General features: G+C 39.0%; 1 protein-coding gene across 4 annotated transcripts in view; it reads left to right on the top strand.

The window, feature by feature from the left end:
- UTRN (utrophin) overlaps positions 1-17,207 on the top strand; it is a 336,261-nt gene that overhangs the window by 124,657 nt on the left and 194,397 nt on the right. For 3 of the 4 annotated variants that reach the window (XM_054061674.1, XM_054061672.1, XM_054061671.1), the window contains 2 exons: positions 1,823-1,977; positions 9,395-9,584. In XM_054061674.1, coding sequence (XP_053917649.1) covers positions 1,823-1,977; positions 9,395-9,584 — 345 coding nt within the window. Of the gene's footprint in view, positions 1-1,822; positions 1,978-9,394; positions 9,585-14,014; positions 14,599-17,207 lie in introns of those variants that run through there. The other variant, XM_054061673.1, reaches the window with a different exon arrangement.

Here is a 17,207-nt window from a genome sequence, read left to right as displayed (position 1 = left end):
TGTGCAAATATGCAATTTAGTTATAGGATTGATTTGGCAATTCTGTCTCTTTTTGGAGCTGATATCGTCTAAATTGTCTCTTTTTATATATGACTTCCTGAAAATCACCCCCTGGGAAGGAAGCATGTGACATGTATGTCTTTTTTTTTCTAAGTGTTGTTAAAGTAAGTATAGTGTAGAATCAAGTAAATGATGTTACACAAAAAGCTTGAACTTTGGACTGATAAAAGTTTAATCATACTGCTACAGAATGTAGTGTGTATTATTTCATATCAGCCTATTGACAGTAGTTTAGTATATCTGTAAAAATGGTTTAGAATGGACCAAGTTATTTAAAATTACCTTGAATTTCACTACTGATGAATGCCAGGCATATTCAGCACTTTTCCCCCTGCCCTAGTCCCATGCCATCTTTGCTGCTTTTCATATCACAGTAAACCTGCTGTGGTAAATCAGTAAGTCTGATATCCTTTGTCCTGGTGACTGTCAGAAAAAGGGCAGGCTGTAGGTGGCATAGGATGAGAACTAAAGAGACAAATCAGCAAGGAGGGGCTCTTATCAGTGTAGTATTTGGAACGAGGCTATAATAACTTAAAAAAGTATGTGGGTATATTTGTATATCCAAGAAGAGACAATTATAGAATTATAGAATGGTTTGGGTTGGAAGGGACCTTAAAAATCATCCAGTTCCAACATCCTTGCCATGGGCAAGGACACCTCTCACCAGACCAGGCTACTCAAGGTCCCATCCAACCTGGCCTCGAACACTTCTAGGGAGGGGGCATTCACAGCTGCCCTGGGCAACTTGTTCCAGTGCCTCACTGCCCTCGATATGAAGAATTTCTTCCTTATGTCTAGTCTAAATCTTTCCTTCTCCAATTTTTCGCCACTCTGCCTGGTCCTATCACTACATGCCTTTGTAAAAAAAAAAAAAAAAAATAAAAATCCCTCTCCAGCTTTCTTGTAGCCTTCTCCAAGTAGGAGAAGGCTTTATAAGGTCTCCCAGGAGCCTTCTCTTCTCCAGGATGAACAACCCCAACTCCCTCAGCCTGTCAATGTAAGGGTGCAGTTAGGTATGGAAAGAAGCATGGAGTATGGTGGCGAGGATTCCTCACTGAGCCTTTGCTATTTCAGCAAGCACTAAACTTGCTTTACATAATCTTTCTGTAAGATGAGCAGAAGATTGGAAATGGACTGTTGTTATGTCTGCCTTCCTTTCTTACATTAAATGATACCTGTGCCCAAATATATAGAGTACAGGGATCACAAAATACAACTGGACATATATATATGCAAATACTATTTCTTTCAGTTAGAAATTACCTTGAATTCAGGATTCTGTAAGGTCAAGACACCTTATGAATACCCCCTGAAATAAGCAAACACATCTAATGTATTTTCTTAATTTAAAAGCAAATCCGTAATACGGTGAAATGAAATTCTTATGTTGCCACTTCACTTATGCTACTTTAGCTGCTGCTTATATCAGTATGATCATAATTTAAACTTATTCATGGTACTAAAAATACAGAAGTGTTTACTACTGTTACAATAAAATACAAAAGAGGATTTTTCTAGCCTTTGGTGGTTCTTACAATTGTAATTTTCCCTCACCTATTTGTATTTTGGTTGGTTTATTGTTAGTACACATAGTATTTTTAGATTTTTTAAAAAAGTATTTTTCTTGTAGCTCAAAAATATGCGGTTTCTTTTTTTCTAAAAAGGGGTTTTATAATATAACATACATAACATGAAAAATAGTGTGATTTTGGAACTATTTTTCTATGTCTGTCTTCTGATGTTTGTTCTTATTGCATTTTAGCTGCTCGTACAGGATTTGCATAGAGGTGACATCACGGTAGCTGCATTCAATGATCTTTCTAATAAACTTCTTCGAGAGTATCATGACGATGACACAAGAAGGGTGAAGGAAGTCACTGACCAAATGAACACTTGTTGGGTTAATCTGAATCAAAGGTAATGACAAGGTTTTGCTCTATATATATAGCTGTTTCTATCTTAAACTTGTATACTGTGTACACATGAATATTGCAGTCTCTTCTCTGTGTTACTGCAGCATTCAGGGCTACTGTGGACAATTTGTGAATTATAGTGAAGCTGTTTTGATGATGAAAATTCCCACTGTTCTTCATGGAAGGCTTCTGTATGAATTCTAATTTTTGTGGGATTTGTTTTTATAGGGGAAATAAAAACTCAACCTTCTCTGGTGTTTAGTCTTGGATTTGCCTGTGGCTGTTCTCCAAGTGTCTCTGAACAGTTCTCTTCCTATTCCTTGATGCTAATATACTTTTTATGTATTTGTAGTGCTGCTGTGCTTTTTTTTCTCATAGGGCTGCAAGTATTTAGCTTGGTCTTCAAATGCTTTTAATCATTATGGCCTTTCATCTAACAAATCAGGATGCGATTTGGGTTCCCAACTGTGATGCTTTTAGCACTCCCATCTAGAAAATATTTGAGCTATAGAAACTGAGACTTACTTGAAACTTTCTTCTTTCTATTCATCCTCTATTAGGACACGTTTGCAAATAAGTCTTGATGAAGATATTCTATTTTCATATGCATAATATACTTTTCCCTGCAAGGTAATCTTATTTCTGCAGAAATTTTTTAGTATTTGATAGCCAATTAACATTTTGAATAGTACCTGACTCAGTGCCTGCAGCTTAAAGGATGATATGCTTTGTGGTTACAGGGACAGAAGACAAAATTGATCCTCTGTACATGGGAGTTGGGGAGATGACAACTAAAACCTGCATGTGTGTATATTCTTGCATGTAAAAGGGGCAACTGCTTTTGTAATGAGATGTCAATTAAGGGAATAAAAATCCTAGGTAATAATGCCTCTGAAATTGAGGTTACATCCTGGGTAGTGTGAGGAGAACTTTGCAGAGGCAAGAAGTAGATAATAAAGGAAGCAGAGTAGACTGTTGCTTTATACTTGAATGAGTATGAGGCCCTGGAGGTGGGTGAGTGGATGGATGAGTTGGTCAACCTGCTCCAGATTTGCCACCAAGGTCAGGAAGACCTACCCCCAGCATTAAGACCACGGCCACAAGGAATAAAGGACGGGTTATAGTTGTAGGTGACTCCCTTCTGAGGGGTACCGTGAGTCCAATATGTCAGACAAACCTTTCTCTTATGAAAGTCTACTGCCTCCCTGGGGCCTGCATTAAGGATATTGCTAAGACTTCCTAGCCTGGTAAAGCCCTTGGGCTGTTACCCGTTGCTGCTCTTCCATGTGGAATGTGATGAAGCTGCAAAACATAGTCCAAGGTCAGTCAAAAGAGACTTCAGGGCCTTAATGTGTCTAGTAAGGGAATTGAGAGCACAGGTTTTCTCCTCTCTACTTCGAGATGCAGGCAGCAACATGGGAAGAAACAGGTACACACAGTCTACTAATGCATAACTCCAAGACTGGGTGTCATCACCGCAGTTTTGGGTTCTTCGATAATGGGATGGCTTGCACAGCACCAGGCTCATTGGCATCTGATGGGTTTCACCTTTCTCAAAGGTGAAAGAGGATCATTGCTCAGGAGGCTGCAGGGCTTTAAACTAGAGTGGAAGGGAGATGGGAATAGTATCAGACATGTCCAAGACAAGTGGAGGGATGTGGTGCTAATGAGGGCCCTGAGTTGGAAGACAGGGACGAGGAGCAGAATGGAGCCCTCATGATCCAAGAGGAGATGGTTAGCAACCTCCTGCTCCACCTAAACACACACAATTATATGGAGCCAGATGAAATCCACACACCAATACTGAAGGAATTGGTGGAAGGGCTCACCAAGCCACTTTCTGTCACTTACTAGCAGTTCTGGCTAGTTGGGGAGGTCCCAGTTGACTGGAGATTAGAAAATGTGACACTTATTTACAAGAAGTACTATATAAGGAGGATCCACAGAACTAAAGGCCCGTCGGTCTGACCTCGGTGGTGGGGAAGGTTATGGAGCAGATCATTCTGAGTACTATCGTGCAGCACATACGGGATAACTAGGTGATCAGCCCCAGTCAGGATGGGTTTATGGAATGCAGGTCCTGCTTGACTAACCTAATCACCTTCTATGACAATGCCACCCGCTTAGTGGATGAGGGAAAGCTTGTGTGTGTTGTCTACCTAAAATGTAGTAAAGCCTTTGACACAGTTTCCCACACCATTCTCCTGGAATTTCTCCTGCTCGTGGCTTGGACAGGTGTACTTCTTGGGTAAAAAAAACTGGCTGGATTGGCTGAGCCCAGAGAATTGTGGTGAAAGGAGTTAAATCTAATTGGCAGTCAATCACAAGCGGAATTCCCCACGGCTCGTTGTTGGGGTCAGTCTTGTTTGATATCTTTATCAGCGATCTGGGCAAGGGGATCGAGTGCACTCTCGGTAGGTTTGCAGACAACACTGTTAGGCATGAATGGTGATCTGCCTAAAGGAAGGAAAGGTCTACAGAGAGATTTGGACAAGCTGGATTGATGGGCTGCGGCCAACTGTATAAGGTTGAACAAGGCTATTTGTCAGGTCCTGCACTTGGGCCACAACCTGGCTCATGCAACGCTCCAGGCTTGAGGATAAATCACTGGAAAGCTGCCTGGTTGAAAAGGACCTGAGGGTGTTGGTTGACAGCTGTCTGGATATGACCCAGCAGCATGCTCAGGTGGGCAAGAAGGCCAATAGCATCCTGGCTTGTATCAGAAAGTGTGGCCAGCATGACCAGTGAAGTGATTCTGCCTCTGTACTCAGTGCTGGTGAGGCTGCACCTTGAAATACTGTGTTTAGTGTTGAGCCCTTCACTACAAGAAAGACATTGATATACTGGAGTGTCTGCAAAGAGCAATGAAGCTGGTGAAGGCTTTGGATGTCTTGCGCAGCATGGCTGAGGGAGCTGGGGTTTAGTCTGGAAAAGAGGAGGCTGAGGGAAACCTTATTGCCCTCAACAACTACCAGAAAGGATGTTGTAGTGAGGTGGGTGTTGATCTCTTCTCCCAAGTAACGAGTGATAGGAGTAGAAGAAATGGTCTCTAGTTTTGCCATGGGGGGTTTAGGCTGGATAATTTGAAATATCATTGCACTGAAAGGGTTGTCAAGCACTGGAGCAGGCTGCCCAGGGAAGTGATTGAGTCCCCTAGAGGCGTTTAAAAGGTGTGAAGGCATGATATTTAGGGACATGGTTTAGTGGTGAACTTGGCAATATTAGGTTTACAGTTGGACTTGATCTTAAAGGTCTTTTCCAACCAAACCAATGTGTGTGATTATCCTTCTTTGAAGTAAGATGATACTTTTGTCATTTTGTGCTTTTGAAGCTCACTTTGGCTGTGAGTTTTATACAACTGGTTTTTCTGGTGATGTCTATGGAGAGAGATGAGGTACAAAACAGGCAAAATTTTGTATGGCTCATTCCATAGGATCATTTCAGAGAATAAGATTTTTAATCTCTATCTTTTGAGATGTAGGATTTTTCAAGTAGGTAAAATATTTCATAATAGTGATGCAGAAAACTTCTTTTCATGGTTCCTCAGGAAACTTCCGGTAGACCTTGGGAAAGACATTGGCATATGACAAAACTTCCTGGGCTATTTACTTTTACTTTTTCAGAACTAGGTCATAGTGATGAGGTCAGTTCCTGAAATGGCCTTTCCTGACAATTCATTTGCATTAAAATTAGGGACTGCAGCCTTTTCAGCATCAGATCTTTCTTTCTTCAAAATAAACTAATTTTTCTGAAAATACCATTCGCTTCATTTCAATGTGGGAGTGAGCAGAAACAGCTCCTTGTTGGATTAGCAGTAAGAGTAGACTACAGCTCTGTAATAGACTCATTCACATTCAAATTTTGCAGTGTTTTGGCTAGAATTGGCATAAACCTGTCCACCACTCAGAGTAGGTGACTAGAAAAAGCAGCTCCTGCCTGGAAGCCTGTAATTATTTTTGAATCTGCTTAAAGTCTGGAATAATAAGGAATTGCATTCTGTTGTGTATAACTAAAGCTCCGCAGTGAACACTGAGGTTACGGTTTTTCAATCTGCAATCTTAGGAAAATGAGTATCTGCTTGGTTTTCTAACTAGGGACAGAATATAAAGGAGAACTCTAACAGCCAGTTGGTAGCCAGAGCATAGACCTGTTTGACTTAAACCCATGGAAAGCAGAGTAGAATTAAAAGGGAAGAATGTGCAGTGAAAGCACCTTTTCAAGAGAGTGAATGTTTTTATAATTGTTTTAAATGCAATAAATAAAGACTAGTGATCCTTGAGTGACAGGGTTTACTTTTCGTGGCAGATATTGGGACATGCAGGGGTTGTACAAGGAGCACGTGTGCCCCGCAGTGGTTTCTGTAACTGTAGTTCTGTATCTATATTATAGCATAATGCTTTAAAATACCAGTTTGTTCCCATGCCTGGAGGTTGTGGAAGAGGACCTTAGTAACATCACCTGGGAGAAGCAGTCTTGAATAGCACAAGAAGAGTACTGGGAAGACTATAGCTATGGCCTGTAAAGTTGAAGGAGCTTATTTTGAAACTGTTGCCCTTAAGAGATTGAAGCTTGAGATTGTGTAAACTAAATACTCTGCCCAGTGGCTGTTTATGTTCTACATTCATACTTCAGGGTGAAACTGTAGTAATTCTTTGGTTTTGATGCGTCAGTTATGGATTACAGTTGGTCTTGGACATTATTTTCTGACTGACTTTTGATCGCACACTTATGTATTGCAAACGTAAATTTTCAATCTGAAGAAAATAATTGGGTGGAACAGAAACCTGAAACACTACAATGAAAACTTAGAGTTACAATTTTATTTTTATTGTATGTGTCTTTGCTAAGAGAATCTGCTTAAGCTTTCTCTAGTATCACTGTATTAAGTGAAGTGAGCTGCATTTGTGAGAGGATTCTCCATATTCTCTTTACATTTAATTTTTACACTTCAGAAGGTGCCCTCTGTCTTTTGTTGTTCTAGTTGTATTCTTTGAAAATCTGAGTCATCTTTCCTAGCATGGAATAGTTGTTAATCTGCAGTACAGAATTCTCTGTTTTCTATTTTATAATTATGGCCTTTTCTGGAAGGAAATGAAAGTATTTGTTCTGTGAAAGTATTGTTTGCTACTGCTGTACAGGTCCTCTTTAAAAGCACCCATATAATCTTAGAATGTTAGTTATAAATCTGTTAACTTAAATTACTGGAGTACATATTTAGTGGAAGGAATGATTTTCAGCTCTAATTCAAATACGACAACACTGAGACTGTAATAGGATTTCATTCTTTCCTTTAATTTCAACCAAGCGGTTTGAGAAATTAAAATTCAGGCTGAAGACAATGCTTTTCAATGTATGTTATTAGCAACGAAGTTCAGGTTGTCTCAGTTCCCATCTAATACATCAGTACTTAGATGTGGAGATCTGGGTCACTTAGTGTTTCAGCTTTTCCTTTCTTTGAAGGTCATCTTTATTACTAGTCTGTTCTTCCTGTTGTCACTACTGTTCTTCCACCTTTGGCCTTAACCCCCTGCTAGGGAAGAAAATCCCTGCAGAGGGAGAAGGTTTTGAAGTGAGAGCTCACAACTGCTTTTACTTTACATTTTTCTTACAGTTCCTTGGTCTGTTCTCATTTTTGAGCTGGTGCTTGTTATCTCCAGGCAATATCTATCAAACCATTTTTAATCTGTAGCATGGTATTTATTTTCTTTCTCAAGACCAGGTGAAGCATTCCAGCGTTTAAAGTGCTAAGTAAGAATGAAGGCTTCTTGCCCGTTTACCAGAAACCTAAACTTGGGCAAGCATGAAGTCGGGAATGATCCACATTATTTTGGATAAAGTAATTCTTAACAAATGACGCAAGACCTAAGCTCCTAAAGTGGAGGTTGCAACATTATCTTTTTGCAAGTAGCCTCTAGAAAAATTAAGTTGGTTATGCTGGTACTCAGGAATGTAAGTCGGGTAGAATTGAGGTTGCATGGGATTTTCTTACTGCCCTTGAAGGAAAACAGCTTTTCCTTGCATCTGTCTTCTCTGACGACTTAGTAAACCAGAATACCTGCTTTGAAATGTCATCCTGATTGGTACTGAACACTTGCAGCTTCTTTTCTAAAAAGAATATTCAACTACTTCTGAAACTTGTGATTCTAAACACAGTGATCCCTAATACTGCTGAGCAGTACTGTTGCCACAGCATGGCAGGGAGGAAAGAAAGCCTAAGTAGAACAGGAGGAGGCAGAAGACAGAAGTGTGATGGACCTGGCTGGAGAAGCTTGTTCAATTCATATGAAAATACCAAATGCTGAGTGTATTAGCCTTGTCTTACTTGAAATTAGATATCGCTTTACCCATGAAAACTTACAATATGATGTGCTTGATATGAAAATAAAACTGAACTTCTTACTTATTTGGCAGCAGCATTCTAGATAGTAGCCGTGTTAGGGATTTCTGTACAGTGTGCTGGTTTGGGACAGCTTGTTTCATGTGTCCTGATTTTGGGAAAAAGTATACAGAAGGATACAGAATAACAGCCTCAAGTGGATGGAATTTAGTTTGTCATGCTTTAATTGATGTTAATCAGAGTTTTTAAAATTGTTGGGTATAAGTTTCCCATCCAAGTTTCATCTCACTGACAAGGAAACAGTTCTGTTATGCAAAAGTAGAATGTGAGCTTTTTTCTAGGAAATCTTTTGAAGTTCCTTACCAACCATATAATCCAAAGGTTTAAAATTAGTTCCTTACATCCTAAAAAAATCCTATTATAAACAAACTTTTGTATTTGTACCAACCAGAGATCTTTTGGATTGATTGAAAATATGGGCTGTATTCTGTCCATCTTTTTTTAGATTTAAGGATGTTGAGCATGACTTCACTGTTATGATGACAGTGTATTTTTCTGTTTGAGTGATAGTGTCAAAAGTCTTGTCTTTTAGCAGAGAGAACCAGGTGTTTGACTTCTCATCTCTCAGCACTTTAATTCTTAGAAATTTACAGAAGTTCTTCTGCTCACTGTAAAAGAGGTGGAAAAAATCCCCCAAACCCTCAGTGCTTCTACTCCGTGCAGTTTCTGTTGATGAGGAAAAGCATTCACACTTCACACACAGATGACATTCTACCATTTGGGGGACCATAAGTCTGTGATGCTAATGCGCAAAAAGGGAAAGCTAGGTTTTTAATTAATAATTTTGTTTCTTCTACATGGCTTTTTAAAAAGGACTATGACATAAATAACCAGCTCAGAACATCTGTGAGTAGCTATAGATATAATCACCAGAGAAACAGTGATATAAGTAATAAAACAAGTTGTGACAGATGTATGGTTTCTTAATAGAGATAACTTTCAGATTTCCTTTTAGTAGTTTCATTATGATGTGTGTAATACTGTGTGTTACAAGGGAGTGTTCTGACACTTATCTTGTTTTCAGAGCTGTTGATAGGCAGAATTTGTTGGAGACAGAGCTGAAAGCACTACAGGCCTCACACAAGGATATGGAGAGCTTCCTCAAGTGGCTTCAAGAGGCAGAGACAACAATTAATGTTCTAGCAGATGCATCCCAGCGTGAGAACACTGCTCAGGACAGTGCCTGCATAAGGGAACTCAGAAAGCAGATGCAGGTGAGAAACTAAATAATACTACTGCTATTCATGCTTTTTCTCAATGGCAAGTATTATAAAGGATAGCTATCTACTAGAGTGAGGAAACCTGAAGTCTACTGGAAGGTAATTAGAAAAGTATATTAGAAGTCAGTTGCGTGAAGGAGGCAGATTTTTCTTCCTGAGGTCTGAAATACATATTTTGCAGACATCTGTGGCACTAAGGGCTCTTAAATCTCATTGGACTGTGTTCAGGAAATATAGTAAATCTTGGAGGGTGCCTGTATTCGGGAAGTGTATACTTGATTAAATCGAGTCATGTTGTGTGATTGTCCAGCCAAACAATTTAGTCTACTTCCCTCCAGGTAAACCCCTCTTAAACTGCACTGTCTTCTATCCCTGCCTGCCACTGGCCTCGTGCTTTTCTAGCAATCCAAGAAATTATCATGCTTGGATCACTTCTTCTCCCTTTTCTGCTGCCCAGCAGCTCCTCAGTTGGCTTTTGTTTCTGTACAGGCCACAGACTTGAAACCTGAGATAACTGAGGAGACTGGCATCACTTACAGTCTTTTTCAATATATGGACAGCTTAGCTTGTCTAAAATCTAGAAGGGAGGTTGCTTCTTCCCTGTCTAGGAAGCATGGACTAGCCGAGTACCACATCAGCTGGCTATTCTGCCTTTGTATATCCCATAGGACTCCTTTGGGGAGGTAGAAGGGAGAGACAGGAGCTGCGTTCAGTCTGCGTTAAGTGTACAGTGTATTAAGGGGGGAAAAACAGGAGGAAAGTGTGCAAAGTCCTGAGAGCTCTCTTAAAAATTAGTGTCTTTGAGTCTGTGGTAGCAGAAGGTTGAACCTCACTAAGGCTGAAAGGATTTTGTTTCTGTGATATGATTTTTCCTTTGTCTTGTTTACCTGATGTAAATGCTGTTCATGTCATCTTTCTCCTGAATGTTTTAATATTTTTTTTCCTCAACTGGATTGCCTCACTTAGTACAGTTATTTGGATATGCACAGAACTGGGTAGCTAGATCAGTCATTATGTCTGACAATTTGAATTTGGAATAATGTCATCTGTGGTCTATATTCATGGGGCTTGAACAGCTTATAATGAAAGAATGTGCTGCTTTCAATAGTGCTGTTAATTTGAGCATATCTATGTTGGATTTAAATAAAACAGGACAGATTAAAGTATCTGATATCAAGCTGCTCCTTGTAATCATAAGGAAGAGAAAAATGTATTGCAGAAGCTCATGTCTGTTGAAGATAACATGTCACTCACCAATGTTTATATGATTCTGGTCACTCGGGCATCTCATCTGTAGAGCTGTGGCTCTTTGTGAGAAGCTGAGACTAGTGTGTAACAGCAACACCTAGGAGTTAATATTATACTTTCTGGTGGCAAAAAACCACTAACGACTAGTGTAATGGAGGTGAAAGAGCTAAAAACGGGGCCAAAGGAAGTTAACAACATGAGGCGGTGCTGTGTGTAAATAGACTTATTTCTGCATTACCTTGCATTGTGTAGTCAGTCATGCCAAGGTAAAGCTGTTATTTCATTATTTACTTGTTGGCTCTATGCAGTTGTGAAGTACCTTGATCATGGAAGATTGTTTGACCTCCTTCATTGAGCTGCAGTCTGCTTAAAATTGCCAGGGTGGTGCTGTGTGACAGAACTGCCAGGCAAGACTGTCTGCGCTGTGGAGAAGCTCTTGACCGTGCCTGTTGTCGTGGCTTGTAACCATTGAGAAGGCAGCTGTAGCTGCTTGGGCATGACTTCTCCTTGTTTAGTGTTCTGTTACCTGATACTCTTTATCTTTTCTGGTGACTGTATGCCTCTACACACTGTGTACATGAACCATAATCACTTAACTTACCCAAAATTTTACGTAATATTGTGAACTTTTTTCAACTACCAAAGGAAGTAGAGCATGTCAAAGACTCTTGTAGTGTAATAGCTTCCAAAATGAACTTTTCCCTGTCATTTTTCAATCTCATTTTAAATATAACTAAAGGCATTCATATTGTGACACTGGCAAGCACTGCAAAATCAGTGTTTCTGGTTTTAAGTATTTGTTGAAATTAATTTTTTGAAATTAAAATGAAGCTCTCATCTTGCTCTACCTTAAAAAAATCAAGCCCATTCCTTTGCAAGTTCTTAAGCTTAATATCTAATTAAACAAAGATCACTGTCTGTTCTTCCCCTGTTGAGTGGTATAAAGTAACAATGTCCTCCTTGTGATTTTAACATGGGAAGAAGTTTTTCTTCTAAATGGTTGTAAGAAGGAAGGGCTTGTTATTTTTTCTACCATGTGTTAAGATGCCTCTGCACCCAAGGCACTTGCACCGAGTAAAACTGTTCTGTAAGTTTTAAGGTGTGGTAGATTCTGGTTGAAATATGTGCTGAAGATAGACAAAACATGTTAAATAATTTTTTGTTACAAGTCATGCATTTTCGAAATAGGGTCATCTGTTAAACTGGCATCTCTTTGTGTGCATGGGAGGACTATCCATTATGTTTTGGGGCTGACTTGCGTGGGTACAGCTTGAGCCACTTTACAAGTGGAATCTGATCTGGGCACTGTTGAAGCCTTATTTTGCTTTCTATTGCAACATGTGAGGCTAGTAACAGTTCTATGCAAATAAGGAAAACTTTGAGTGTGGTTTTGAATTCTTTTTGTAAAGGGGGAAATGCACAGTTATAGCATTAGGCTTTCAGTTCATTCTATAAGTATCTAAGTGTTGCAGAAGACTTTCTTTTCAGGTTAGGGCTAAAAGACTCCCATCTGCAAAATGTTTAGCAGTCACCTGAAGGGGGTTAAATCCTAATTTGAAACAAGATTCAGAAAATGAACTAGGTAATAGTAAGATGTAATGTTGAGTCAGTGTGTGTTGAAGTCTTATGCCTGCAGTGATGAAGATGTTCCAAATAATTTGAAAGCTTTGTTTTACTGTAAATGAGAATCAGTGTGACTTATTGGTGGACTGTTTGTCTCACTGCTTGATTCAAACTTGTATGTTAGCTGGAAAGGGAAAAAGCAGAACTGAAAGGAGGAAGTAGATGTGGGCCAAGGGTTCTGTCTTAGGCGGGAGGTTTGAGCTCTTGCACAGTTATTTTTTAATGCCTCAGTGTTTATGGACTTGTGCTGCTTCATAGGTTTTCTCAAAAATGTTTGGTAATAGTGTATCGGTTAATAGTGGTATTTTAGAGCTGGTAGGTTAAAAGAACAGACTTGTAGTGGGAAAGTAACCCCAGGAGTAACGGATTACAGGGGAATAGCTCAAATGAGTGGTGAGGGTGAGGAAAAAAGGTGAGTGTGGCAAGATAGAGAATACAGGTGCTAAGATCTCTCTATACTGGGTAGAATGAAGGCTCTTTTTCCTCCAAGTAATGTTGTTAACTGGTGCTGGACAAAGCAGGAACAAAACAGTGTAACAGGTAAAAGGGCTTTGCCTGAGGACTGATAAAAATATTGAGTCAGTTCTAAAAATAAGAATGTAAAGGTTGTGTTAGCAGAACTGGATAGGAAGAGTTTTTTAATGTCCAACATGAAGAACCTGTATCTGGCATTTGTCCCCTTAGATGAAAATCGCCTGAAAAGAGGCAAGCTAGTGTATAATCCACTGGCATCTAGGCTATACATTATCTAGGATCTTATGAACTTGTCGCACTGCATGCCTTGTCATGGTGCCTTGATACTGTGCTGATTGGCGTGCTTGATGTGCATATGTACCTGTTCATGTGGCAACATGGATGTAAAATAATACAATTTCTTGTAATGGCATCTACTTCCTACTGGGACAATGGTCTCCCTGAACCTTTGCTACTACTTTGCTTCTCTAATACAGTTCAAAGTAGATTCATCATAGCTCCATTGGAAATATTAAGAAATCGCTATATTGCATTTGGAGTGCCTTACTGGTAGCAAAACAATTCCATGCTCTTGAACATCCTACTGCCATCCTTAGATGGCTCAAGTAATTCTGCTTTGTCATGGGAAAAGCATCAAAATGATGTTAGCTGTTTGGATTTAAGAAGGGATAGAAAAAGGGGTGATGGCTCAACTGTATGCTTTTAATTTGTCAAAACCCTATTCTTTCTTGTCCTAATAAGTCATTCAGGAAAAAGATTTTAATTGGGAATGGCTCCTGAAAAACATTCCTACTTTCTGGCACAAGTGAGAATCCTTTGAGATCCCTTTGACTAAATTAGCTTTAAGAGAGTTTTCATAGCAGAGAGGTTTACTCCCTGTGGTTTTTCCTTTTGTATTGGGTAATCCAGTCTTGAGAAGCGCCTGTGTGATTTATTAGTCTTTAACATATGGCTGATATAATTAGGGCAGGTATCCCTCTGCTCCTCTCTCAAGATTTATAACACTGTCTGTTATTCACTCACTCTACAGCTCTGCCAGAGCTGCGTTTAGTCTGAGAGCGAGAGCATCCTTTTCCAGACTGAGGGAGCAAATGCTCAGTCTGCTGATAGAAAGCAGCTAGTACGGGGGAGCAACTGTTGTGATACACTGACGCTGTCCTCCTGAAGGAATTCCTTTTTTGTTCCTGCGCCTTTCAGGCTTAAATTAATAACCTTTCCTGGCTATTTAGTGTACTCCTGAACAGTGGCAGACGCTTGGCTGCTCAACTTCGTTTACCCTCTGCACAAGCAGAGCTGAGCAGTGCTAGCTAGAAAAATCCACGAAGGCTGTTATTTTTTTTGCATTTGTTTTTTGTGAGGTTATTTTGGGAGAGAAACTTATGTTATATCAATCTCCTTTGCCTTTGAAACATATAAAGCTTGTGGCTTGCAAAAGCAGTTTTGGAAGAGAGCATGCTCGGAAAGCTGGCAAATCATTGTCCAGTGACCGGGAGGAAATGATAGTTGCTCTTCATTTATAATGCAAATTCTGAGGTGTCTTCAGAAGTGTGGCAAACTTAAAATGATGGCTGTTGTGAGAACGTCTCTGCAGAAAGTTGTGGTGTTGTTGCATCGTTTACAGAGGATGGCAGTTTCTTCTCCCCGTTACCAGAAGCTTTGTAAGGTAAGAAATGCAAACCCCAGATCTTGAGTGTCTGATGCTAATCTGTTGTCTTTCTGAGGTAAAAGGAAAATAATGTAAGATTGGGATGAAAGCCTAGATATTTTTGACAATCTAGTCTGTTTTTAAAGCCTGACATGTTCTCATGTGCGCTCTTTGTTAAAGAATGCCATACAAAACACCGCTGTGCTCGTTAGTGATACATTTTTTAAAAAGTGCTCTTGCCTATCATTGAAGTGTCCAGAAGGAGAATGTTAATGTTCAATGATCTTTTGTAAAATACTACTGTATCTCCTTTTCCAAAGGAGTTGGTTGATTCTCAGTAAGTGTAGTACTTTAACTCCTGGGTACCCATTAAGCAGAATAACTGTCTTCTTACATGCTCAATCTTTTTGCTTTTGAGCTTTAAGAAACTTTTAATTAGGAATGAGTTCAGCAGACTAATATGCAGCGATAACATTTTGACTTCACTTGCCTCTTTTTCTAGAGTTCTTTCACAGATAAATAAGGAAGAGTTAGAGAAAAAACATGTTGATATAGGTTGCCACTCATGTTGATATTTTTGCTCTTGCCTGTTTTGGTGGCTAACTATTTCTGCTTCCACCAAGGCTGTGTTTACTTTTCTTTTGCACAGGTTCAAAACTTTCATAGTGTGGTTATAGTCTCAAATAAAAAAAAAACAAATTAAGTAGGTTGATCACTCACTAGATTAAACTAAAAAAAAAACCCCTGGTCTGTGAAGTCCATGGGTTAATACTTCTGTAGTGTTGATGCCTATGTGGAGTGGTCATACTGTGACGTATTATTGGACTTTAATATAAGATCCTGCTTCCTAACTTTGTGAAAATATAAAATCGGAGAAGTCTTCAGCTGTATATTGACATAGCCTTATAGAAATTCTATTTGGCTGCCTTTGAACTTTTTTTTTATTCTTGCTACTTGTGATACTTCAAAACTGCCAGTTTTATTTGATGAAACTATGCCCGAGTTTTGTGTTCAAAGTGTGTGAAAACCTAAGTGCATGCCCGTGTCTTGTTCTGATGATCAAGCAAAGCCTCTGTCATTCATTATGCTTGTTTTAATCAGAATTGTGTTTTCTATTATGAGAAATTCAAAAAAGACATCAAGGTAACAGAATCCATGTCTGTAGTATAGTATGGAGTAAGAAAAGGATATGATGCAGCGTCTGGTTCTTAACAGTGGAGCTTGTAGAGCAAGTTCTGGCACATGGGGAAAAAAATCACATTGTATTCAAATGGGTGTTTCAGTGTGCTTCTGTTTACAAAGCTGTACTAAGTGTATCTTCAAACTGTCTGTCGTTCTTCATAATGTGTACACACAAGCTATTTTAACAAGCATGCCTCAGTTATTCCTCTCTTTATCAATTCTGTCGTTTAACAGTTCTATTTGCTTTTGGGAATAAGGCAAATCTTTTTTTTATGACTGTAAATATATGGGGTTTAATTGTCTTTTCATAAGCACTAGGAAATTAAAAGTGCTTTAAAACCTACTTAGTCACATCTTTGTGCATAAGCTTGTTTGTAACGATGTTTGTCAAACAAGAACGATTTAGTGCCCGAGAGCCTAGTAAATGGTTGGATACTTAATTTGAGTTTAAATCTACCCAAACGTTTGTAAAAGAAATGTCTTCTCACAGGCTGTTATTAAAATATATTTTTCTGATTGAGAATCCAAGCACTGATAGCCGTGGAAGTTTTTCTGTGACTTAAAATTACATATTATATATGTTTGTTCGCTAAAAAGTCACACACTTCAGTTTTTTCAAATGTATGGGCTTAGTTTACTTAAAGTAGAATTGTTGATTTGCCTGTAGTGTTAAAACAGACACGGATTGAGGAGAAAAGGAAGGGTTTACAATCCCAGTCACTTCCAGCAGATGTCAATGTAAGGCAATGATATATGGAAGTCTGGTGATGGAAATGTTAATACTTAGATGAGAAAATATTATGGAAATTACAAATTAAAAGCAACTGACAGCATGTCAGGAAGGATTTCTTGTAGTGCTCTGTAAACTTATGTCTTCAGAATTTCACAAGTTTGTACATGTCTTGTGAACTCTATGGATGCTTTAATAGTTCAGTTCTGCCAACAAGAAGTTATTTACTCAAGTGTGAATTATTGCATTTTGTACAAGGTAGTTGTTTCATGAACTAGCATCTAAATGTTTCATGTGAAGTGCCCTTTGAAGCATAATAGAGTGCCAATGAAGCGCTTGACAATAGTTTGTTTTAAACTGCATTGTTTATAAAAGAATAACCAAGGTTTTGTTATTGAACTGAACTGGGGAAAGTCATAATTGTCCCTTTTATTAACAGCTTCATGAAAAAGTAATGCTCAGCATTCATAATCTTTATTTTGCGCATTTCTTACAAGTAGAAACAAAACTAAACGTTTTGGTAACCTAGTGCAACATTGCTGAAAAAAACCCACCAAAGTTTAGGATATTTCTACTTTTGCTGCTTTGCCTTTACCAGTTCCTTCAAAGAGAGGTGAGTTTTGCCAGGTGTAACTTTTTGCTAGTATTGCTATTTGATTCTTTCACACTGAAACTAGTGGCATATCAGGGCAAAATGCATTGTGTTGTCAGGATA

The sequence above is a fragment of the Cuculus canorus genome, chromosome 3 (assembly GCF_017976375.1).
Source record: "Cuculus canorus isolate bCucCan1 chromosome 3, bCucCan1.pri, whole genome shotgun sequence".
Lineage (NCBI taxonomy): Eukaryota > Metazoa > Chordata > Aves > Cuculiformes > Cuculidae > Cuculus > Cuculus canorus.
Note: the sequence above shows the minus strand (reverse complement) of the source record. Positions and strands in the feature narration are given on the sequence as shown.